This window comes from Lepisosteus platostomus, chromosome 8 (genome assembly GCF_059453375.1).
Source record: "Lepisosteus platostomus isolate fLepPlt1 chromosome 8, fLepPlt1.hap1, whole genome shotgun sequence".
NCBI classification, from domain to species: domain Eukaryota; kingdom Metazoa; phylum Chordata; class Actinopteri; order Semionotiformes; family Lepisosteidae; genus Lepisosteus; species Lepisosteus platostomus.
The window spans coordinates 45,603,217-45,630,132 of record NC_142618.1 but is presented as its reverse complement, the minus strand read 5'-3'; the positions used below and the strand labels follow the sequence as shown (position 1 = coordinate 45,630,132).

At 37.0% G+C, this 26,916-nt stretch overlaps 1 protein-coding gene across 2 annotated transcripts; it reads right to left on the bottom strand.

Annotated features, from left to right (window-relative positions):
- Positions 1-998: 998 nt before the first annotated feature.
- On the bottom strand, positions 999-23,280 carry spag6 (sperm associated antigen 6). 2 transcript variants are annotated; one of them, XM_088643678.1, is made up of 11 exons: positions 23,076-23,278; positions 21,950-22,045; positions 18,622-18,788; positions 15,392-15,575; positions 10,622-10,827; positions 9,586-9,759; positions 8,230-8,382; positions 5,897-6,088; positions 4,912-5,028; positions 3,382-3,527; positions 999-1,202 (listed from the first exon to the last, which is right to left on the bottom strand). In XM_088643678.1, the coding sequence occupies exons 1-11, from the start codon at positions 23,098-23,100 to the stop codon at positions 1,136-1,138; spliced, it is 1,527 nt and encodes a 508-aa protein (XP_088499804.1). In that variant the 5' UTR covers positions 23,101-23,278; the 3' UTR covers positions 999-1,135. The 2 variants fall into 2 exon arrangements, with proteins under 2 accessions (XP_088499804.1, XP_088499806.1); XM_088643680.1 differs by lacking the exon at positions 8,230-8,382 and having other exon boundaries at positions 23,076-23,280.
- Positions 23,281-26,916: the final 3,636 nt, after the last annotated feature.

Below are 26,916 nucleotides of genomic sequence, written 5' to 3'. Positions count from 1 at the left end.
ACAATAACTGACGATTTAATTATGCGATTGCTGCATTCTAATTGAAATTAGAATGCTTTTTAACACGCAAATGTGTGCCATGTATTTCTTTTTGTTTCCTTATGTAGTGCTTTTAGTTTCAAATAACTCCTCTTGAACAATAATGAAAACTGAGTGCATAGGTATGTTTTGTCACTGTATTTCTCAATTACTTTAAGAGTATGGATTCAGGTTGTTATCATTTTGCAGCTCTATTACTCCTTCAAACTGTAATTAATTTTTAATGAAGAGATCACCATCATTAAAAGAAATCCTAATTAAAAGAAATCCGATTCAGTGCCACTTGGGCCTTTAATTTTTATCATATATGATTAAAATCCAAATGTTGCACATTAGATTTGTAAAATGTACATAAAACAGTTCTTTTATGCCAATGCAATATTTTGGCATTGGATGTCTTGTTGAGCTAGTGGCAAAACAACAAAAGCACCAAGATAAAACAATAATATAAAATAAATTATGTACGAGAAGGATAATTTTGCATAATTTAGTTTTATAACTATTTTATGTAGTCTTTTGTTTATGTAATGAATGCCCACACATCAGATAATGAGATCTGAAGTTAATAAATGTGCTACATTATTTCTCTGTAAATAAGTACATTGAAAATAAACACCAACCAAAGAATGACTGCAAAATAATTAACACAAAGAGTTTTTCTATGACAACCAAAGACTCATTATTTAAGGTCCGAATCATTTTGATACTACAATTCTACTCTGAATTTATTTTTTTAAAGTAGGATTACAAGATAAAACACCAAATTCTGTCAAAAAACTCAGAAAACCTTGTCAACTTTAGATCTAACTGAAGAAGCATACATTTAAATTGCAATTACTAGACATAATAATAACCAGAGTCACAAAATGGAGTGCACATTCTCCTTTGAAGTCTCCAAATAGGGTGAGCTTGCTTATGGTCAATATATAATAATCTTAAATATATTAGTTAAAACAAAACAGAGTGTAATGGTATGCTTTATTTTAATAACTACTAAACATATGCTGTGTGTTACAGACAATAACGCCTGGTGACTGATGGATTAGTTTGTTTATTTCGGTAGAAATTCTTAGTGAAGTCAGACATAAAACAGTTCTTACATAACAGGTTGGTAATTTTCCACCCTTTCCAGAAGAGTCTCTGAATATCCAGGGGAATAATACCTGGAAATAAATAATATTAAATATCAAATGGTAGCAAAAGCAACCTAAAATCTTCAGCGTTAATACTGTATTGTGTGATAGAGTCAGAATAAATTATAATTGACTAATGACTAATTAGGAACAAGTAATAGGTTTATTCCATGCTGAAAAAAAGAAGAGAGAAAAAACACAACGTTTCGGCCGTGGAGCCTTCTTCAGGCATGCTGACGCAGCTACCCACCTGAACTAATGACTAATTAGACACATTAGACTTAGATTTGAAATGTAGTCTGCTGTCATAGTTTTTATTGCATAAAAAGAAAGAAATCTATAATGTAAGTAAACTGTTGTGTGTTGGCTTGTGTGTCAATTTACATTTCCTATGCATAAATGCTAGTCTCCTAAATCATGTTAGTTCCTTGAGTATTGGTGTAATGTTTACTATTATAATAATTAAGGCAAGGATACATTAAAAGCTATTCCGTATATAGTGCCTTGCAAAAGTAATCAGACCCTTGCACATTTTGTTCTTTAAAGCCTGCTAGCATGATACTTTGAAGTAGAAATTAATATTTGGGCTGTGAAGCCTTCTTCAGGTGTGAGCAAATTATCATTGACTTCTTCAGGTCTTTAGGTCTTCAGGTCGCTCACACCTGTAGAAGGCTTCACAGCTGAAACATTGCGTTTTCTCTCTTCTCTTTTCAGCATGGAATAAACCTGTTGTTCCTTTGCAGACCAAGTGCTGACGCAGATACCCACCTGAAATTAATATTTGTTATACAGTATAAACAACACTGCCCACACATTCTTAGCCAAATCAAAAGCAGGAAATAATTAACATGAAAGAAAAAAAAGTCATGATGGCATGACAAATTAATTTAAGTGAACAAAACTACCTTGACAAGCAATCCAATTAACCGAGTAGCCACGGTTGGTGTGCAACAATAGTTTTTTCAGTAATTCAGAAATAAATACACCTGTCTCTGTAAGGGGTCTCTGTGTCTGGTCGTGAATTTCAAGCAAAGATTAAACCATGAATACCAAAGAGATTTCAGCGTAACTCAGGGATAAAGTTATATAAAAGCTTAGATCAGGAAGAAGGGTATTCATACATCTAAAAAATATAAATATCTGTTTGAGCATGGTGAAGTCAAACATTAGTTAGACAGATACTTTATTAGTTCAAGTAGGTAGCTGCGTCAGCATGCGTAGGCTGCAACCTGCAGCCTTTACTGTAACCTATCTTACCCTTAAAAGTCTTTAGTTTGAATATTTAAGTTTACAAAAATCTACGTATATAATTTTTTAATTTCACAAAACGGGACACCATAGAAAGGGTCTGAATACTTTTCCAAGGTACTGTATGTTAAAAACTCCTTCAAAGCTCTTTCTTTAAAGCTTTTCATTTCTTCCTTTCTTCACTTCCTGTTTCACTTTCTTGAAAACAAAACTGAAAACCTAGATCTTCACTTTTTAAAAGGCAGGGATAACCTGAAAAACGGTACGTAGTTCTATCACTCGATTATGTGATCTGTCACATACAATAAATGTGAAGAAGTAGAATTAACATCAACCATGAAAAAGTACAGAAAACAAACACCTCAGCATATCATACCTTAATAAACTAATTCTGTTACTTGTGTTGATTTAGTTGGCAATCCAATCATGGCTCTTCATACGGTTTATTCAATATAAACTTTATGGAAATATTACCAACAAGACACACGTGATTACAAGACAAACCATAGAATGTTAATGCAGTTTGTGTCCAATTCCTGCTCTGCAGGAAAAGTCCTTTCTGGATTCATTAGGCAGTGGACCAGTACTATTGACAGATTGCATTCATCCATTAATCCATCCAACCATCATCAGAAAACTGTGTATTCATGGTGAGGGTCGTGCCAACCCTGAGCCTATCCCACAAGCATACACCAGTTCATCATATGTACACATAGACACAAGCAATGAAAATCATTGGCCTATCAAGGATGCCTTTAGTGTGCTGGAGGAAAGTGGAGCAGCAAAAACCCATAAGATTATGGGGGACACATGCACACTCCACGCAGAAGGACTCCAGCAGATTGCAGGGCACGATGATTGGCTGCCTTGACTGAAAGGGCCGCATATTTATTCAACGTATTTAAAAATCACTCATAATGACATCTTCAGTTTATTCTCTCCTCCAGCTGTTAATTCTTACCTGACTATTTCTTCTGGATAACAATTGTTTATGGAGTTGATATATTCCTGAAGAGCTGATCCAGGTTCAGCTTTTATCTCCTGAATTTTCTTCAAGCCGCCACTTGTGACAAAAAGTCGTCTGGCTTTACTGTCGTGAGGAAGTACCTGAGGAACGAGCACAGCATAGAATAATTTGTAACACTAGTGAAGATACCTATTAAGAAATAACATGTTAATAGAGCGTTTGTAGATATTAATAATATCTATAAACATATAGAATTAAACAGCATTTTACTTAACCTGGCAAGCTGCTTCACAGTTCTCAATACTGTATATTGTAAAAAGCCTTTTGTACAAAATGATGGTGTTTGTTCTACTTAAAAAGCTAATGAGCTTTATGTCAGAAAATGTTAAATGTTAAAAGAATGCCAACGCATTTTATTTCTAAGCACTATTCAAGAGACACAGAACACTGCAGAATAGTACACACGGAAAACACATAACAGTAAATACACAAGTAAAAAGGAAAACCACACACTAAACAGGGCAGAATAGATAAAACCAAGAGTAAAACTAAATGCATATTAAATGCAAAAAGTTAGGTTTTTAAAGAGTTTTAAAAATGCTCACTGTCTCAGGATCTCCATGGATTTGAAGATTTCCTTTTAAGCATTATTATTGCTGTTCGCTTGCTTTATTGTATTTATGATAAATATACATCCAAATGACTCTAGACAGTGCCTTAATCTTGAGTGATGTACTCTCCAGTGCCCCGGAACACCCCTCCCCCACCACCACAACTGAATAAAAAATAAACAGCTTCTTTTACTACTTATTTTTGGATGTGAGGACTAGATTGCACAAATCTTTTGCACTGTGTATAAAGAGAGAGGATTATTTCGGGTGGAGTTGAAATGTTCTGTATATTGTCTTCTGAGTGTTGTCACTAGGAAAGACAACAGACTCTACTTCATGCTACTTAAAGCTACTTAAATGAGCCTTCTCTGGGCTTTGCACATGCCTAAATTTCATTATACTTCAAAACGAATATCAAAAACATGGCAAAGCAAACAAACAGGACAGTACATTAATACAAATAAAGGCATTCACTGACGTGTAAATCTCAAAGAATTATGATGCAATCCTTAGTAGAATAAAACACATCATAAAAAGCTTGCAAAGGAACATACAGTATAGAGGTTAATTTTCACATTGTAAAATAGAAAAGAAAGTAGATCACAAGGGCTCCACAAAAGAAGCACTATGTATTTTGCTTCTTTTTTCTACTTTTCAGCGTGGAATTAACCCTGCTTGTTTTAAAATGTAAATGTATGAAACCAGTGATTTTGTTGCTCATGCGGTAACTGTCTAATTTAAACAACACCCGAAGAAGGCTCCACGGCCGAACCGCTGTGTTTTCTTTCTTCTTTTTTTCAGCATGGAATAAACCTATTACTTGTTCCTTTGCAACGATTTAATATGACAATTTATGCAATCAGCGTCTTTCTACACGGATTTTAATGAAACGTCGGGTCTGTTCTGTCTTTACCTTGCTGAACTGGCCGACGACATGCTTGAGAATATTTGGAGAGGCGTCGTGCAACAGAGGCTCCAGTGCTGGCAGATGAGTGCATTTCTGCAGGATGCTCTTCAGTGCCTTTTTCGCCTACAAGATGGAAACATTAATGGGAGCTCTCTGGCATCTCCCTGAAACAATGACAGGAATTTCAAGCCCATCGTGCTCGGCATTCCTAGGCCTTGAAAGCTGGAAATCAGTCGAACAGACTGGTTTCTGTTTTAAAAAAATAGAAAGCGTGCGCATTCTGCAACAAAACACTACACACAGGAGTTCACAAAGAAAACGGTTTAAATGTCTGACGATTTCAAACTGGAGATCAATTGTGTTTAATATACAAAGGAAATATAATTAAGCTTTTTTTATGTTGTATTGTCTTGTGTGGCTGAAGTCCCTCACATCAACTTATATAAAGCTATAAAATGTACTAAACTATCGTGTATATATCATGTAACTGGGATGTAATCCAGCTCTATAATAGATCACTATGAAAGACAAGGTAGGAATATGCATTGTAGTAAGTAAAATTGCTGGAAAGAAAACATTTTTACAGGTTAAAGCCAATTTATGCTGGAAACACAACAGTAACTGTACAGCCTTACCTCTAATTAACATGTTAATAAATATGAATGTATTCAGTATATAATATATAAAGAGTATTTTCAAATTATATACAGAATATATAAAGATCTCCTAGCATACACTTCCTCTTTAAAAAGTGATTGAAAACGTTCTGTGTTGACGAGCTAGATTTTCGAAACAATTGATGCTTTGACACTACATACAGTGACAAGGCAGTGACAAAATATAGTATCTACTAGATACAGAAAGTTCACCTTGGCTCAGCATAGTTCTCAGGAGGTGCATATGCTCTATGTAGCCAAATGCCATGTTAGTTAACTTGGCTCAGAACCAGACTCCACAGTGAAGGGCAATTCTCATTAACACAGCGGTTTACCTTCACCTGGAGGTCCTCAGAGCTGTCCGTCTCCATGTACAGTGAAAGCAGCTTTGGCAACACATTGGCTACAGCAACAGCCCGTGCGTGCTCAGGAGTGTGTCTCCCAATCTGCCCGAAGGCCCAGGCTGTCGCTGCTTTAATGTGGTCCTCTGGTTCCTCTGTCAGACAGATAGCCAACTGTGGCACCCCCTGCAGCGATCAGGACACAGACGGTGTGGGTCAGCACCGGCCTCACAGCATTATTACAATCAGAATAACAAGCAGTCCGTAGCCACCACTGTGGAAGAATGTGTGGAAAAACAACGGGCACTCAAGAACAGCTAGAAATACAGCTGATCAGCTCAATCAGTATTATATTTTCCTTTGATGTTTGAAGAGCTGTTTTAAAAATGTTGAATTAACAAGTATGTTTTTTTTTTTATGATTTACTGTTAGGATTAGAGGCCAGTTCTTTCTTCCTTCCTCTTTTCCTTGTCGGAGTCAGTCAAGTCTGCATTTTACACATTTAAGTACCCAGTTAGAAGCATTTGAAGTGGCTCTTCTTAACAACGGTAACAGAAGGTGCTTTTACTGTACATGCAAAGTTAATGGATTCTGCCTTATGAACAAGAAAGACCTCTGAACTTCACCGGTTGGGCTGCTCAGCAGTCTCTGATGATATTTGAATGTAAGTTTTTATCCAAACTGTAGACCTATAAACTACTAAAGGATGGAAATGTTCACACATTTTGGCCAGACAGCCAAAACACATTTATGCCAACAAGCATACTTAGAATTGTGCTGCAGCCTTACCCCTCAATATAAAAATGGTTGTATTTGGTCAAATAAAACACAAGGCACAAACTGTAAATGTCTTACGTAACAGCTGTTTTCTATTTAGTTTGCTATACTGCAGATTTTTTTCGCATCAACTGAATTCCACCATCAGACAATGAGTTTCAAATCTGTAATTAGCAGAGGGGTCATATTTATTAATTAACAATGTGAAGTCAGCAGGGTGCTGGTATAAATCTCACGCTGTACTAGTAGTATGGTTCTCATCACACAAAATATTGAATGTTCTAGCTTAGGTCATATATAAAAGGCATGACTTACACAGAATAATATCTTGAATAATAACTTCAACTTCCATGTTCATTCACACAAGAATGCTATTTATGACAAAGTTAAACTCTAATTTATTTACTGTGTGAGATTTATGAAGCACAGATTTAAGAAGTTAAATTTGTAAAAGGATGCATAGACAAAAGCATAGCAAACTGTTTAATAAACCTTTGTGCTGAATAAAATATGTATATATTATATATAATCACACTTTGATGGTGGTGTCGAAACGTTTTTGTCATGGGTATAACTTACTGGTAAAAATACACACGTCTGATTGTCTAAATCACCACTGTTAACAGAATTTTAAAGAACTGTATGAGATTAATATATACAAAGGCCCTTACTACCAACAGATGCATTGTTAAATATGATTGTTCATTTTTCATAATGTTTTAATTTATGAATACCTTGGAAGTGTTACAAAAAAAATGAACTGTTTTTATTTTATTAGGCTAATGTACTGAGTAGTAACTTTAAACAACTTTTAAACATATTAATGTGGATGTTGAAATATTAAATAAACAAACATATGGTCGTATGAGGCTAGTTCATGAAAAACAATTTAAGGAAAACACATTTGTTATTTTAATCTTTTTGCTATAAAATAAGCAATGATATCAGTCATTTATGGTGCCATCATGGCTGTGTATTCATGAACAATGGACACCAAGCCATGGGAATATGCTGTCATGACATTCATTAGCCAAACATTTTTCACCAGTAACAAGCTATTTCTTCATCAGTGACCTCTGAACAACAATTTTGCACAATACCACCATGGATGAAACAACAAATATGGGACAAAAACACATGATAGCTTTCCTATGTCAGCTTACTAGCTTACTTTAAGAAAAAAAAAAGTTAAAAGACAAACCTAGATCTACTGGAGAGACTATTGTAAAACTTTCCTGTGCACAGCCACTTCATTTTGAGAACGTTGTAGCACAAGATTTTAATTTGTGGGGATAGCCAGCCTATGCCTTTTGTTTTTGTGACACCACGAGTCATTATTACTACATTTATTCACAAGAAAACAAAGTGCACAAGGGATGAATAATCAATGCTGTAATATTAAACAGGAAATCCTTCATTCATATTTAACAGGTAATCTGCACTTGTTAAAAGGAGGTCTTCTGGCTCAAGCAAAAAGTATTAGCTGCCTATAACACGCGGTCTTAGAAGTCAAATAGATAATGAGCAGTCTGTGGAGCTACCACACCCACCTTGGAGACGATCACAGCCATGGCCAGGTTCTCAGAGTGAGCCGCCACATACCCAAGCATCATGATACCTGGAAGACGGATGCTACCCAGACAATCGCCAATATAATCAATGGCCGCAGCCACTCCTCCTGCATTGACAATCAGCTGGGAGAGCTGCAAAAGAGAGGGATGCAGGTACCAATAGGCAGAAGACTGAGACCATGTGATAAATCCACTGGAGTGTAAGTCTAACGTGTAGGTGATCTCAAGCCAATGTATCATAAAACCTTTAAAACTGTATGAATCCAGGATTTCCAACTTTTGTGCAAACATATTTTTACACGGATAGATGACATCACATCACACCAGACAGACGCAAACAGTTAAAGGGTGCCTTCTTTTAATACACCTGAAAGATTAAGCACATACGTGTGTGCGAAGGATTAATTTGCGAACGTAACAGGAATTTATCTGAGGAAGACATGGTAAGTTTTTGCAATCTTGACCAATGTTGTTTGAGGGTAGGGAGGGGTGGGGGAGCTCCAAATGAATTGGAATAATATGTTTGCAAAACATCGTTAAAGGAGATGCTGCACAAATACGGGATCCATAGGAAAACACAGGAATGCAACATTTTTAACAAGGTCTCCTAATTTGCAAAATCAATTAGTTCCATTAGTGAAAATCCAGTGACTCTCTTGCCATGTGCAGCTGTTCAGATGGCAAAGTGCCCAGAGACTGTTTCTGTGAGGCATCATGAGACCAGATAAAGGAGTGGAGGATAAGGATTAAAGAAAAGACTAGAGACAACATAATTTAAGGGATGGCACAGAACCACGAATTTTCTAATGACACAAACGCATACAAATAAAAATAATAATAGACACAGGCTAGGAAAAATGTTTTTTTCATACGGTTGTTGGATTAATATAATTATTTTCAGAAAGGGATTAAAGTATGTGCCTACCATTTCCATTTAAGGTCCTAATGGTTGGCCTACTTAATTTTCCTGTTACTACTTGATTTTCCCATTTGTACATATATGTACCATTGTTTGCTAACCCTTCCTAACTGATCAGACCTAACCTTGAATAAGGAAACACTGAGAGGAACTACGTCAGAGTGACACAATATGTAAGTCTAAAACACAAGATTCAATTAGCCTTTCGGGACAATTTCTACCACCCGTCTTTCAAAAACATTTTTAGTAGCCATTATTGCTAACAGCCTTACATGGCACGTCAAAAGTAGGTAGATGCCTAAAATGGGCATGCTTCAAATTAAACTGAAATACAGCTGCTAAAGAGGAAACTGTAGAGTAAATTTAAAACAGTCTGAGTGAGAAAAAAAAAACAGTGAGGACCAATCAGCTGTTACCTCTGGGGTGTGTTTAGCGATCTCCCGCATCAGTGTCGCAACGTTCTTTTTCACATACTCATCAGGATCCTTCAGGCATGTAAGCACAGCAGGAAAGATTTCCGCCTCAACCACCATCTCTGCCAGATCCACCGAGTGCTTCGAAATCTGACTGAGAGCTGAAAACACCTGACGCTGTCGAGGGAAAAAAGGAGCCATTTAGAAAAAAAACACCTAAGCTTCTTAAAGACCGGCTAAAGTAACTACATCTGTTTCTTCGTTATTAGCTTATAAAAGTGGGTGACACTTTTTTGATCATATTCAGATCATTAAGTAAGAATGGTGCCAAGAGATCACATACAAAATTGTGTAAATAGTTTGGCCTTTCATGACCTTTCTATCTGTGTTTCGGCAATAGAAGAGCACATTTTTAATGAATACAACAACTTTACCTTGAGCAAGATGCAGCAAAGAGCACCTGACAGCTCTCACCCTGGATGGGATGCCAGCCCATTGCCAGGCAATGGAGAAAGGATCATTTTGAACAGCCAATCAAATATAGTCTTAAAAACCTCTGATGCTTTGAGGAAACTGAAACTCACGTAACTCAAGAAGACATAGGTGCCCCAGTCCAGCAATAAAACACCAGTCCCTCCGGTCTAGCAAAAGTACAGCAGCCTTACTAATCACCACACGAGGCTTGCCTCTGATATGTAATCATCTCAGTATCTACATCATGAAGGCTGACGAAAGTGAACTACAGCATGGCCAAATTAAAAGAGAATCAACACGTACACAAGGTATGTTACGCAGTTCCACTTTTTTTTTTCTACGATTCCTTTAACTTAATCATTCAGGATCAGAGGTACCCCATAAAAAAGTTATCTCCCAGTCAATATCTGTAATGTGGCATGGTGAAAAAAAATGATTAATTCCATGAATCAGTGCAAATTCGGACATTTTTCTCTCTTTCTTTCCTGTTGGAATTAAGCCTATTACACTAGTGGAGCTATATTAAAACCCTCTGCTCAAATTAAGTAAACTGTGGACATCCTACCTTCAGCTTGGCATCTGGATTGAGAATCATCTGGGCTAAATGAGCAATTGCCCCAGCATCCACAACAGTCTGGGCCAGCTCTGGAGAATGTTTTGAAATGTCACTTAGGGCTGAGGCAGCGATCCTTTTCAAAGCAACTTCCGGCTCTTGGACACAGAGAACTAAAAGCGGAACTGCTCCTGCGTCAACAACGGCCTGTGACAGTTCTGTGGATCACAAGGAAAATAATTAAGTGAGTAGGGGTGGATGACCCTTGATCAGGCCATTTTTCACCCTGACACTCCCGGGAAGGATTACAAAAAAAAAGCCAATGTGCTGGGGAGAGTCAGTTCAGTTCACCATCACTACATCTGCATTTCAAATTAGCCCGGCTGGTTGCACGGATCATGTGGACCAATCTGCTGTTCAAAAGGATAGAGGTCAATGGATGGAGTCAAATTAGAATGCACGCATTTCAAGCAGATTGGGCTGTTCGTGGAGTGTTGAGAAAGGGGGCAAACAGATTTCGGCACTTTCAACCTCGGCTGTTGCACAGCACACATTTAAGATAATAACCCCAAGCTCAAGCCAAGTTAAATACATTTTCCCCATTAAGCTGTCTAATGACTGATTTGTGTTGGTAGCAATCAGAGCATAAACAAAAATAATACACAATGTACAATAAAGTAAGATGCCTTTGTCATTGTGTGGTTTAAGGGGAAAGACAATGGAACTGGGGACATTTGTTTTTTTTATATTTTAAGTACTCAAACACAAACACAAACATTTTTTAATCTACAATTTTAAACAGGTGTGCAGGTGGACAGTTCACAACATTCTGCATTAACAATACACTCACAATACACAAGACACTATGACTGGCACTCAAACATGATATTCTTATATATATATAAGTTATATTTTTAGTACATGTTAATGTTAAATAACAAACCTAATGTTAATTTCACCTGTTCTGCAGTCTTCATGTATCCCCACTCAATAATTGTAGTGTGTTAGTTACCTGTAGTAATTGCATACATTATTTACATTCATACATTTGAAAGTTCAATGCAATTTACAGACTCATTTTCATAACATTCACCCCACTCTGTTACAGACTTGCATTCTCTTGTCTTGTGTTTCATTTTGTGCACTGGGAAAAGATCCATGCAATCTGCTTCTGAAATAAACATGCATTTGTTTTGTTTCTGTGACTGCCTGTACTAGGCTACATTTTTAAATAGGTTAAGGCTAATTAGATGTCTTGCAGTTGAGGTCAGGAAAACACATTTGGAAAGTTGAAAATTTAGTTTTGCATGGTGAGAAATCATATTTTACTGAAAGCATGGTAACTCACATAATTAAACGTAAATACTTTAGTGGATAAATACAGAATGCAGGCACTTAATGTAGTATTATCCAGTCTGTATACATACTGTATGCACACATAACTCTATATAATGAATGAATATTCATAAATTATATGAAACTATAAAGAAAGTGTTCTCTCAGAGCTGTACTGACAAGTAAGGAGATGCAGGGCATGAGAAGAATCTATTGTTTTCCCAAAAAATCAACACTGCTTAAACAGGACCTCCACCTTGTAAACTAAGATTTTTCCAAGATCACAGTAACAGAAAGGAGGAAATGACCCTGCTTGAAAACAGCACACGCACATATTCTTCACAGACGGTTAGATCAGTTAATGTGGTTACACAGCAAATGCCAACTTTGCAAAAAAGACCAGAAGCAAGGTCACAAAAACTTTATTTATAACAGGAGGCAGGGGTGTTACTGTTGGTTTTAATAAATGATTTTCTTTTTTTTTTAATTTACAAAAGTGAATATTTCAAAAGTGCTACAGCGCTGGACTTATAAAATCTTAAGACTAGAGTAAAACCAATTAAAGTTCTGATCACCAATATCAATGAGTTCATGTTTTTTTTTTGTCTTCAAATCCTATAAATATAATTAAAGAAATAAACACCTGTGTATTCTGGAACCATAACACTTGTGTCCATAACATCATATGGTGGCGGGTAGTGGGTAGTGATGCTTTAAGGTCAGTTATTATCCAGGCTAAATCCGATCTTTTAAGCCAGAGCTTTTTTGGTGTGACATATAATATGAACTTTCATATGGTTATAGCCCATGATTTCTGAAGGAGTCACGGCCTCTGATTACGTTACCATCCTCTCATTTTCTAACTGCTTTATCCAATATAAGGTTGTGGGGGAGCGGGAGTCTATCCTGGCATGCAACGGGCACAAGGCAGGACACATCCTGGGAGGGAAGCCAGTCTATCGTGGGACACAAACAGGAACAAACACACACACACTCACATCACGGCCAATTTTCCCAGAAGCCAATTAACCTTCCTGTATGTTGTTGGGCTATGGGAGGAAGAAAGCCACACAAACATGGGGAGAACATACAAACTCCACACAGATAGCAAACCCAAGTCCAGAACTGAACCCAGGGCCCCAGCGCTGCAATGCTAACAACAGCACCACCGTGCCACTCCACGTTACGTAAATGATAATGACAACTCCTTTGTACACTTGTGATCAGCAAAGCCATTGATCCGTTATAATTCAAGACAACAGGAGGAAGTGATGATGAACGAGGTGATATCTGTTTGACATTTTTAATTTACTAACTGCAGGTTTAAAATGGATTAGTTGAGGCTTAAGTTTAAAACAGGATTTTTCTTTTGCAGTCCATGCAGCTGTTATGTAGTGGCCCTACAATAAATATGAAACATGGCCCTCAGTTCTGAAAAATTTGGGTATCCCCACATCCCACCACTGTCTCAGTAAAGGAAAAAACAGTTTTCTGCTAGTCCACCTTTCAGAAAAAAAAACTATATTGTATTAGAATGCCAGTACAGCTTTATATGTGATATGTAACGTATAACCAATCTAAGATTTACCATACTGTGGTCAGACAATCCAAATGGATAAATGAAGTAACTGGACAATGGAGTGTCCAGATGTCCAGTGGAGTTTTGTGTCCAATGGAGTCACAAAATTGAGTTGCTACTCAACTGTACACAATAAAATTTTTCTAACCTGGCCAGACATACCAGACCAGGGGAGATCCTTAGTCCCATTTGTCCTGTTTGGCAGCTAGATGGGAGATGCTGCCAGATCCACCAGTTCATGTGCAGTTAAAATAGTAACTAGCTCTCTGGCTGACCTCGGGTGGGGCTCTCAGCTGTTTCAGTCTAACTGCTCATTTTCTGCACAGTCCAAATCCCCAGCCAACAGCACAGACTCCTCATCCTGAAGATGAGTTAATCCGCTGTACAGCTTTTAAGTGCAAAATACACTTTGTCATTTCTCGTCTGTCACTGGAGGACAGACATGAATAAATACCAGTGTCTCACTTCCCACCCTTCAGTGACCACTCTTGACTCACTTCAAACACAATAAAGGAACCTGGAATTAAATATTAACTGAATAAAGCAGCTACAAAAGCACTAAAATCAGAGCTCTTTTTTCAGAGGGCAAGATTTGAATTTCAGACAAACTATTATTTGTGAAATAAACTTTTTGCAGAATAATCTGCCAGATTTTAATGGGTATCTCAAAAGCTTTTTAACAACATGGGCATCTCATTGCAAAGGGTCTTTTAAGGTTTAAATAAATGCGTATTATATTTTTTTATGCTAAAACGACACATTTACTTTGTTCTACAATGACTTTATACAGTTTACATCACATTTTAAGAATATATGTTCATACTTTACCACACTAGCGTAATTTCAGGATGCTTCACTTTTTTTTTATTAATATGAAAACTAGATAGTATACATAAAGGGGAAATGGCTTTACCAAATTTGAAAGATTATATTATATTATATTATTCATCTCAAATTAAACCCTTGATTAATTTCTGGAATCCAAAATATCAAGCGTGCTGGAAAGAAATTGAATTATGCCCTGTGAGTAACTCCCCAATTCAGGCATTATTAGTTACAATAATTTAGATAAACTCAATGAAAAAATACTCCATGGATAAAGCTTCAATTAATGATATGAAATTCAGCTCTAAAAGAGTATCACTTAAGTGAGGGAGTAAAGGAACTTAGACAGTACGCCTACGAAATGGAGTTTAAGCCAAATAGATTGGGCAAAACATGAGGCATGACAAAACAGACACCTAAAAATAATCGTTTTGGAATATTCTTTCACTTAAGTGCTTCCAGTAAATCACTTAAAAGAGATTTCTGCCAGGGCAGCAGCTATGAGACATCTAGACAGCTGAAGTACAATGAAAAAAACAAGATATGTACTGTAACATACAGTGACACTCTTGTTCATATGCTCACCATACATACTGTACATTTGTAGTGTATGTGCTTGTTAATATACACGATAGTCATAAAATCACAAAATATAGAAATTTCTACATTAATACTCATATTCCATTACAGTAGAATATTAATACACAGTACTTAGGGTGCAAACAAAACAGATGGGGCAATTGCACCTAATCTTAAATAGGGATTACTGAATTCAGCAATTTATTTCGATGAGGTCAAATAGTTCGTTTTTTGGGTCTTAACTGGATGCCAATTGAAAAATACCTGCAGGAATCTGCCCTTCAAGGACTGAAGTGGCCCATCGCTGATCAAATCAAACTCTATCCTTTATTTTGGCTTTGCTGTGATGAGAAGTTCAGGCTGCTAAGTGGAGTTAATTTACTAGATGACACTGAGAAATGAGTAACCAAAGAGTGTGCAGACAACACGAGAAAATGCGCTAAGCCTACGTCACTATACAGTACCTGCGTTGTGTCTGGCAATGTATCCCAGTGCCCAGGCTGCTGCCTCTTTCACCCCGGGATCGAACTCCTCCAGAGAGATCACAAGGGCATCCAGCGCTCCACAGTCCACCACCGCCTGGGCCAGCTCCGGGGAGTGCTTCGCCACTGCCCTCAGAACAAAGGCTGCGGCTTTCTTGTAGAACCTCTGCGGAAATGAGCACGAAAAACAGTCATCCATCCATCCATCTTCTAAAAGCTTGATCCAATAAAGGGTCGCGGCCGAGCCGGAGCCTATCGGGGCAAGCAATGGGCACAAGGCAGGATACACACTGGATGGGACGCCAATCCAACGGAGGGCACAGATAGACACACACACACTCACTCCTAGGGCCAATTTTACTAGAAACTACCAATATGTCTTTGGGCTGTGGGAGGGAACCAGAGCACATGGAGGAACACCTGAAGAACATACGAACTCCATGCAGACAACACTCCATGAACACAGGGTGCCAGTGGTGTGAGGCAGTAATGCTAACCACTCCCCACTGTGCCACCCCCAACAATCATTCTTATATTCAAATTGGTAACGGTACCGCAGTTCTTTGATATGCACAATGCAAAAGGGGCAGCGGTGTTCCAATGTGGTAATATCAATTCCATCGCTCATGATTCTCGTCATGGGAACACCCCTGTGGTTTCTGGTTTTAGTCCAGCTGTGAATTTAATTGATTAGGTTAACTGAACCTTGTTAATTGAACTTTTTGCTTGATTAGACCTTTTTTTGTAACTGTTCTGAACTCTTACAAAGCTGGAAGGAATTAGAAATTAGTATTAATTGTGTACCAAGAGCTGGATTTCTCTCCTTATTTAAGTATACAGTTTCAACTGATAGGTTTCTGAAGTGTCAGCGCTTGGGATGATTCGAAACAAAGGCTGCTTAAATAAGACTGTTTCACACAGAGTATTATCCACCTGAGCCCATACAGCCCTTAATTGGGCACCTAATAAGAGTTGCTTAAACCGCTTCAGGGAAGCAGCAATTCATAAAACAAGTTAAAGACAGACTGAACAGAGATCTCTTTGCCACATTTCTTGGCAACAATTTACTCAAAGAAATTTAATTCTGAAGCCAAAGACTGGGTGCAGAAAGTAGTTATAACAGATCTACTTAAGAGAACAGTTCAATTAACGTTTCAAAAGCCCACGTAATTAAGAACTTAGCTGAGAAAAAGAACCAGAGGGCACTAGGTCTGAGAAACTTTCAAACAGGTTTCTTTCACTGTTCAGTGAGAAGTGAATGCTCTGAGTTTCTCCTGCTTGTTAATGAAACATATTCAGATAAATCATACACAGTACCTTCAAGCTGATCAGCTAGAATTTACCAACTCAAAATCCATACTGTACATTTAACAAATGGTTCTTTTTTTACCAAGAATTTAGCAACAGGTACTAAAGACACTGTAAGCAGAAAGCTTGCTGGTTAGTTTGCTTTGTTGGCTATCACAAAGTTCACACAGTAAGGCTTCCTGATTATTTAAATTAAAGGTTGGCTTGTTTTAGGAGGAAAAAGCCTGTTTACTGTAAAACTAAAATCAACACAATTAAAAATGGAATTTTCAGACACAATTCCACCCATCCTTTATCAGAAAGACACACATTCCTGTAGGGATTGTTTCAATGTGAAGCGCATCCTGGAAGTATAAGGTGCAGGTCAGGACTACACCCTTAGATAGCATAACAGAAAGAATATCTTTATGATTTATGGGCTGATACCTTGATGCTGCTGTAAATCGTACTTCACAATGTGAAGGCCACTAATACTTGGCAAATACTTGGCTTGAAGATGTAATTCCTTCTGGCTGTTTTTGTTGTTATTTCACCCCATCAAATTGGATGCTTGTGGAGCTAAACTCCACATGAACTTGTTAATTAACTTAATTCATCTTCACACACCGCCTAAACATAGCAGTTCCCTCAGGACCTTGCACTAATGTGAGTGTCCCATATCAGCCAAAATACTTACTCAGTCTCACTGCAACAGTGCCTAATATTTACCAACCTTCTAATTCTAATAATTTAACTGCAGTTTGGATTTAAGGCACATTTTCTCCTTTTATTTGTTCTTAATCCTATAAAACCCCAGTGATCCAACTGAGTAAGAAAACTTTAAAAAAACTTTAAACTAACATGCTTTAAAGTGTAACTGCAACGCTATGTTTACATTTCAGAGTTACGAAGCATTGATGCGTGCATTTCAAACCACTATCAAAGAAAAAAAAAATGTAAACAGTAACTTCTAAAACCTCCAATTTACATCACAAAATTGAATACATTTCCAGGTATGTGCAGCATCATATTCTGTGATTAACAACGAGGTAACCAAACTTCCAGTCGTGAAGTGACCCTATATTTGTAAACAAGCAGACTTGTGAATATGTTTCTTTATTTATTCTTCTGTTAATCCACTGGAAAGATTGCTCTCGACTTCAAGACGGTTTTGCCGACAAGAACTATTTACTTGTTAACTCTGCATGCATATCACGTTCGAACATTTTCTGCGGTGAACTGTTTTCTGCACAACCTGTACTTATATCGCTTATACATCGCATTACATTAGTGATGACAGCGACTAGTGAGCAGAAATAGCTGCTTCATGTCACAATTCACGTGAACTCTCGCTTGTGTCTGTGCCAAGAGCAGGGATTCGCGACAACATGGCAACTTACAGTACTTTCCCAAACTTCACGATTTGATGCTTAATTCAACATTTGTAATTTTTTTCTATAACGTTAATGAATTAATCTTCTTACAAGATTAATAACCGGTCTGAGAAATTGGAACTGTAGTTTCCCTTTAAACTTCCATATTCAGCTATAGTACTGCTGAATTTCTCAAGCTTGGTAATCATCTGTTTATGAATTACTCTTGGCAGTTAGGGGGCTTTGATGAACACAGAATAAAAGAAGCACAACTATTATTTTTTTCTCATACTGTTGTTATTCTTGGTTTTTTGTTCCCTCTGTGTGTTTTCACTACTACAGAGTATTAAACATTTCAGCTATCTTCCATAGCCATCACACAGGGCTTAAATTATATGCAATGTATTGGCCGAAGCATCAAAAACACGAGACTTCTTGAAAAAAAATAAAAGGTTTTTGAGTTGTTTTAAAAACGTACGAGCCCCGGTATGATCCGGTTCACTAGCTGAAGTTGTGTGTGCACGTAACTTCGAGTCGCATAAAGGGTCTTACATTCTGTTCAGCCAAGGAGTACACAAGCTGTGGAAGAATGTCTCCTTTAACAACTGCCTCTGCCAGGTCATCGTTGTAGTTGGCAAGCCGTCCAAGCGCCAGAGCTGCTGTCTGCTGAATAGTTGGGACTACATCCAACAGAAGAGGCCTCAGCAGGGACATTACACCTAAGTCAAAGAAAGAAAGGTTTTGTGCACAAGGAAAGGGAGCAAAGCTTTGAAAACACGAAAAAAAAAAAACACACTTCATTGTGACTTGTTTCCAGAATCAGGCTCCCAAAACGCAGAAACGCCTCGGATCTGCCAAAAGGAAATGCTGAATTTTATGTGTGCTCTTTGCTGCAGCATTCCTGCTGAAGTGAACAGGCTAGCAGGCAGCAGAGCTGAGCTCTAACTCGAAACCCCAGATGAAAGGAATTCCCACATCATTTGCAGAGTGCAAAATTTGCAAAATAAAGAATGGATGAGAATCTTATGAGATTCAGAATATTTTTAAAACTACATCTTAGCAATATGTCATGCACCACTGCATTTATCAATGTCATTAAAATTAATTGATTATAATTCAGAGCTTAATGCCTTACATTGGTGAACTTCAGTGTTCTTCATTCACGAAACTGTTAGAAGAGCTGCCTATACAGAGAATCTGCATCGCTAAAATAAACAATTTGAGTTTTGCGGACCTGTTCTATTTCTTCTTCAGGTCCTTTTTTATCAATAATAAATTTTTGGAACAGTGTCAAGCTTTTGAAAATAAGGCCTGGAAAAAAAGGTCTGGATATGGCCCAGAGATTAAGTAAATCTTTAAAAATGTAAGACGGAGCAAAATCCTCTTGAGAAATGTCAGACTGTTGTATTCTGTACCAGGACGGAGGGATTTAAAATGCTTTCCACTTCATGAGTGAAATTACCAAGACTGTGACTCCCTCCCATAAAATATTCAAGTAAAATATATGCATACATATTACTGTATATGTATTATTTGACATGACAAATCAATTAAAAATAAAAGATACACATCAAAGAGTCACGGTAGGTTTTTAGTATGAAGCCTGATGCTCTATCAAAATCTATAATAAATTATAGAGTAGGCCAGGAGCCATATCACCCTGCAGCTCTCAACTGGCAACCCACTGAAGCTCAGCAGGGTGGCGCCTGGTCAGTACCTGGATGGGAGACCTCCTGGAAAGCTATGGTTGCTGCTGGAAGAGATGTTAGTGGGACCAGTGGGGGGCGCCCACCCTGCAGTCTGTGTGGGTCCTAATGCCCCGGTAGTGGCTGGGACACTATACTGTAGTGGGCGCTGTCTTTCGGATGAGACATTAAACCGAGGTCCTGACTCTCAATGGTCATTAAAGATTTCTCGATAAGAGTAGGGAGTTATCCCGGTGTCTTGGCCAAATTCCCCTCCTCGGCTTTTACTGTGGCCTCCAAATCGTCCCCATGTATGATTAGCTTGCACTTGCCCTGCAATGGACTGGCGCCCTCGTCCAGGGTGTACCCTGCCTTGCGCTCGTTGCTTGCTGGGTAGGCTCCGGCTTCCCACGACACCGTATGGTATAAAGCAGTTTGGCAAATGACATGACATTATAAAGTATATATTTTAGCATATTTTAAAAAACTTAGTATTAAATCAGTCAGAATAAACACAGTCCTGCTGCAGAGACCCAATCAGCCACTGGACAGATGTTCCACACACTTCCTGTGCAGCTACAGCCAGCTGGAGGGGTTGGTCCAGTCACAGTTGGCTCCTATTGACAGCATCAGCGAACTGGTGTCTTAATGTTCTACTGGACTCAAGTCAGGAGAAAGACCTGATCATGGCAAGACCTCCACTCTGCGTTCTTGAGTTGTGCCCCTTGTAACCCTGTCACTGTGTGATCTTGCATTGTGGACAGCAAGCCACAGTGACTCATCAGAGGTGCAAGCTACATCTTTCTGGAATATATACATGTTGGCCCTTGGCCAGTGTGGTGAATCTGTGCCTTCTATGACATTGTCTGTCCCAGAGAGTGCTGATTTCTCAGGATTATTCTTCTCTCTGCTGAAGCAGAATAGCTAATCTTCCAGACAACTTCTCTCACAGATAAACTGCCTTTACTCACGGTGATTACAACCTAATCTTAATTACTAATGCTGGGTAGGTCTGTGCCTGTCGTGCTTACAATCATCTTTGTAAATGGCTATTCTTAATAAATCATTTTAGCTATTTTAGCTCCAATCAAATAGCTAACACAGAGCACCTGTGATTTATGTGAAATTACATGATTTGAGTTGAGTAATTTGTTAAGTCAAAGAACCACACTGCTGAAATAATCAACAAACCATCTGCTCACTATTTAAAATGTAAATATGATTATGCACTTGTGAAATGATCTATTGATGTAAAGTGTGATCTCCACATTTTCTTTAACTGGAATCTGTTTCCATAAAAGGAGCTATGATGTGAGCAGACACTGTAAGCAGCCAATATGAAATATGGTGTTTTGGCTTTGGTCCATCAACAATTCCTGTGCCACTCCAGGGGGTCTGTTCTTACATGCAGACTTCAGTTTACTCTAGACTCTAGCTGACTCTAGTTTTTAACAGTCTGCAGCAGGATCGCATCACAATGTTTCCTGGGCCTGACAGACCCAAAAAAGTATCCACTATAGAAAATGAACAGATCAGTCATTAAGAATCACCATTGAATTCACTGAAATGGAATGTTATCTGATGTTCTTCGTTTTGTTGATACTTCAAACATAGAAGAACCAAGCTCTTCTTGTGTTTATTTTTCTTTCTGTGCAAATGACGAACATAAACAATATAAGATAATTACATCTCCCTTCATTCAAGGAGAATGCAGAACTGAATGTTTTACATTAGGGTATAACAATTACAGGAGTAAAGACAACTAATGATTATTACTGTTGATTGATTATTTGATTTGATTATTTGAAATTTGGCACATTAAGTTTTAGATTTCTACTTCAAATTTGCATAAATGTTCCATTTAAAAAATATAGACCCAAAAAAGCCATCAATACACTTGATACAAGAAGCTATTAACCTTGAAGACAGTGGTCACTGTAGGTTATTGGATTAATCCTTTACATTTTATTATTAGAGAGTCACAGTGGCAAGAGCCTAAACCAGCAAACAGGTGCAGGACACTGAGATTCAAATGTACCCTAGAGAGGATAAACAGTCCATCAGAGGGCATGCACACTCTAGAGGCAATTTAGATACACCAGCTAACCTTGAATTTTTCAGCTGTGGGAGGGAGTCAGAGTACCCAGAGAAACAGTCATATACACTGAATGTTCCTTTACAAAATGAGCCTGTACCTGCATTTTGTAGAGTTTCGATGTTCTGAGGCCTTGTAGCAAGCTCTGCAATAGTCTGCACAAACTGCGTTCTGGCTTTCTGATACTGCTCAAACACTGGAAAAAAAAGAATAAATAGTTACGTATACATCCAATACTCTGGAAATGCTGTGAACATTAACTGGGGAAGAGAACAATACTGTTAGTTCTCATTTTAAATGCAACCCAAGATTCACTCATTTCTTTTATTGCTCAGCACAAATAACTGTCTCCTCTTTCATAAAACACTACAAAAATGAAAACCAAGGTGTGAAAACAGCCCATCAATACAGACAGCAGCTATATCATCCTGCAACTCACAACTGGCAACCCACTGGAGCTCAGCAGGTGTGAGTCTGGCCAGTACCTGGATTGGAGACCTCCAGGGAAAGTAATCAGGTACAAAGGTTTAGATTAGTGCTAGGTTTCAAGCAATACACACATTTTTCCTGATTAGAAGGCTTTTCTAATGTAGAAAGACTGCTTCCACACCCATCACAACTTCAGTGTCAATCATGCTAAGATGATTTCTTACATAGACAACACACGATAAAACAGGAAGGGGTTTTGTGAATGAACAATATTGGATGGTACTATACATACTGTACATTTACATCTGTGATTATTTAAAAACAAGGACAATGCTATTTAACGCTTTATTTCTATTAATACAGAGCTGGTGGACAGAGCTGTAGGAGATTTTATACAATTTTCTTTCCATTTTGTTTGACTTTCTAGAGATTTCTGTCATTTCCCAAGTTTCAATGTGAGACAGCAGCATTATATGTGTTTGACATAATACCTAAACAAATTAACATTTTAATTGCTTATTTTCTGATTTCCTTTGAGACTCAAAACTGTTCTGGAATTTGCGAAAAAATATTCTAGTCTCTTTACGTTACATTGTATATCTCTATACAGTTTTACTTGGTTCCGGATCATTAGTCAATTTGAAATTAAGTAGCCCTGGATAACGTTTAATCTCAGTTGAATAATTTAATAATTTATAGAACAGGTTCAAGGAAAATTACCCTCGCTAAAATAGAATGCAAGTTCCATTTTATATTAGTTGCTGCTGATGCAAAGTTTAGGCTTTTTTAACACTTACCTTGCAAAACTTGCCGTTGACTCATATTTTAGATTTTACCAGAAAATAATAAAAAAAAGCATATAATCCTCAAAATAAGAGCGGCGGTGCCCTGCTTTGCCAAAGCTGGTTGGTTTCAGCAGCTTCCAGAGAGCCCAGCAGCTCGAGACTTTGTCAATAGCAACCTTAAGTTTGGGCTGGAGGGGAACGGTCGCCCTGGCAACAAACCGGAAGCAAATGCTCAAACATTCTCTCGCTGCTCGGCGACCAGACTGCGTAGATCCCAGCTGCGGGAGATGGGAAGCAGGGAAATATTTGGTACTTCACGTCGTTAGAAGTGCAGTAGCATGCGACATCTCACGTAATAATCCACAATATGAACCTATTTATGGGGTTCCTCGTGTTTTAGTATTGTAAGATTACATTTTAAGAGGCTGAAATGCTGCATTTGTAGCACTGGGGTTGCTAACAGTTTGATGCAGTCAACGTATTAGCTCTCACGTTTCGGTAATTATGCTGTCCCCTCTGTGATTTAAGCGTTAGGAAATGCGCATTTACAACGTGAAGTTACTGAAAAATATTCATTTGAATGACACATGATGTGGTCATTAAAATTCTGGAATACAGCGCACGCTGATACATGTATTTAAGGTAGAAAGGCTCTTTAAAAAGCTTCAAGTTCCCAGAGAACCATCCCTCGAAGGAGCGGGTTTTGCGATAGTGCGCATGCGTGTGCCCGCGGCCCGCCGCGCGGGTTCCGTCTCCAGTCGACGAGGTTTCAGATTTCGCGCCTCTTTAACAGGCGCGATTGTTTAATGTTTCAAACACGATACAAATGTTTCGAATAAACTGGGGGAAATAAGCACAAGGCACTCTTATTATTTTTATAAGCCGCTTAAAAAAATAAGAACTCATCATTTAACGGTGTTTCTTTCACTAATATTTCAAATGGATTTCATTGGTAGAAATATTTTTTGTCAGTTTGGGTGTAGATTAGATATGCGCATGTACGTTTGCGGAGCCGGTGATGTTTTTTTCAGGTCTCGTTAGTTTGTTTTCTTATGTTTTTACAAAATGTTTTTTGTATTTCAGATTAAATCTAATAAAATATATATACTATTTTCCGTCCCCTGCTCTCCACAGTCTCTAGTTCTTATAGATCTAATGTGCACCAAAAGTTATGCATTTCTACTTTAAGCAGAGGGAAACAGGGTAAATAGAGTATTTACTGTAACGCATATGTCGAATTTGTTTTAGGGTACGTTAAATTACTGCGTTTAATGAGAGCTAAGAAAGTAAAAAAAATAATTCCTTATTAATATATAGTTATATATTTCTGGTTAGGGTTTGTCTCGCTTCATGATTCTGTTAAATCTCCCTCTTGTTAAATTGCAATTTAAAAGTGACCTGTCTCTTAATATCAATGTGCTTGCTTAGTTATTAATGCACTTTGGTTAATATTAATTTAAGGAAATATTCGTAATTCGGAGTGAAAATGGATAGATAAAACTTTCTGTATTTGGGAGTTTTGTGTTCCTGCTTAACAAAACTGCAGCGATGACAGTGGTCCACTAGACACTAAGATTATTAAGTAATTAATTATGTAATTAATTGAAGTAATTAATTAACTTCCAGTAATATCATAAAACTCGACAATTAAAGAACAAAGACACAAGAATCAAAATTAAGTGTTAACTTTATTAAACATTTTCTTTTTTTTTTTAGAGACCAAAACCAAACCATTTTACATACTGTATGAACATCCATTATTCAGCCTTACATTGCAGGCACAAATTCCTGTTTGTTCCCCTAATTTTTTACAATTATATAACTTTTTAACAAAACTATACACATTCAAAAGAAGGAAGATGTATACATTTATGAATATGAAAAAGGAGTAGACTATATAAATGTATCTTATTAAATTTCACTTATTCTGTATCTCAACAAAATCTGACCTTAAAGGTTTAATGTACTGAACCCATCTAAACCAATATTTGACAAAATTTTCATTTGTAATTTTAGTGAAAATGTTATTTTTTCCATTAGATATATTTCTTTTATTAATTCAATCCAATCATTCATTGTTGGTAGATCTGTGAGAAGCCACTTTCTTGTTATAGCTTTCTTCCCTGCTGATATAAGGACTCCAAACAAATATTCATCCATTCCCCTCCAATCAAAATCCAGTTTACCAAAATATAAAGCCTCAAATGTAAAGGGTACATTCCTTTCAAATATAGTTTCCAGGGCCTCATGTAATTCCTTCCAGAAAAGCCTTATTTTAGGGCAGTTCCAGAATATATGCCAATGATTACCTTGTTTTCAGCACTGTCTCCAACACTTAAGAGTTTCCCTCAGTATGGTGCACCTTCTGAACCAGAGTAATGAAAAATCGAACAATTAACTTTATTAAACATTTTCATTGTATTTGTGTACATTTATAGTATTCATTGTGTTTGTTTATTTTTATACAGAAGTATTTTTTATAGGTTGAAAAATACACAATACACAGATAAAAATAAAACATTTTTCATCAAGTGTAGGTATTCCAAAAAGACTATACTTGTTAGAAGTGGAGTGTTCTGCATGAATGTCCATCACAGCTCCGCTGTTTAAACAAACTGAATAATGGATTAAATTTTTTTTAAAAATCGATTTACCAGCCTACTGCGTAATAAGAACTATAATTTCACAAATATGATTTGTTTTTGTCAGCAAAATATATGCTAGCAGAATGTCAATGGGGGCTAACCACAACTTTGCTTTACAAAGTAAAGGTTTTAAAAGTTAGCAAGGCCATAGGAACTTACATTTTCAGTGTTTAGGGGAAAAAAAACGATTAGACTTCATTTTATTACCTTTTATTAATTGTATTGTACTTGTATTAATATTAATTGAAGATTAAACTAAGATCAAAACCATGGCTGCTATAAAGTGCAAATTATTCGCAAAATATTTTGAAAATTATATGCGTTCAAACAGGGACAACGCAATTAATTCTAAAATTGTCACTTTAAGTGTTTGATATTGCAATAATACCAGCCTATTGTATATATACACATATATTTTGACATTGCACTGCAACACCCATGTAATTCTTTGAACACGTTTACTGCTGTTTATTTTTCATTATTGCTGAACGAAAATGGCATTAGTCCCGTGACACATTATTTCTTAATTGTTTAAACATTACAAAACAATTAAATTTTCAAATGTTTACATTATATATACATTAGATATTAACATTAATTTGAAGTGTCTTCCTTGTTCGTACACAACTTGTTGGATGTAAGGGGGAGAATTGTTTTCTTTGCGTATTTACACATTCAGGTAAAAGCATGGGTAATTTAGAGATCAAAAAGACATATTTCCAAAATCATCGGTGTTTATTTTCAATGTTCTAAAAACTAAGGACAAATTCAGATTATCATGTTTCGGTAACTGCAAAGCTCTGAGATATTTTAGAGCCTTTCCGAAGTTGAGTACGAATACATATGACTAATTTTATTAACTATTTTAAATATACACAATTTAAATATGTTTAGGAAGAATTTCCATTTTCATATAAGGAATAGTGAAAACGAATCAGGGAGAAACAAAAATCAGTTTTAATTTAAACAAATGTGAAATGTTCCTGAAATACAGCTATGAAATCCTATTTTGCAATATAAAAGATAAAATTGCACTGTATTGTCTGTTGTACTGGGACCCTATTTCAGAATTCTGATTTTAAACCAGATATTTCACTTTAAGTTGAAACCCTTGTAAAAAAAATAAAAATTAGAATTAATGGCAAAGATAGAATGTCTCTACCACGGGATGAAAAAAATCAAGATGATTTTAAATATCGACTCAGGAT

What these genes read in the sequence shown, in the direction of transcription:
- spag6 (XM_088643678.1), bottom strand. Translation starts at nt 23,100, where the DNA reads ATGAGTCAACGGCAAGTTTTGCAAG. An exon ending in TCGCTAAACACACCCCAGAG is followed by an intron (nt 8,383 to 9,585) that starts GTAACAGCTGAT and finishes TCTCTTTTGCAG; the next exon opens with CTCTCCCAGCTGATTGTCAA. An exon ending in TCGTCGGCCAGTTCAGCAAG is followed by an intron (nt 3,528 to 4,911) that starts GTAAAGACAGAA and finishes CTCGTTCCTCAG; the next exon opens with GTACTTCCTCACGACAGTAA.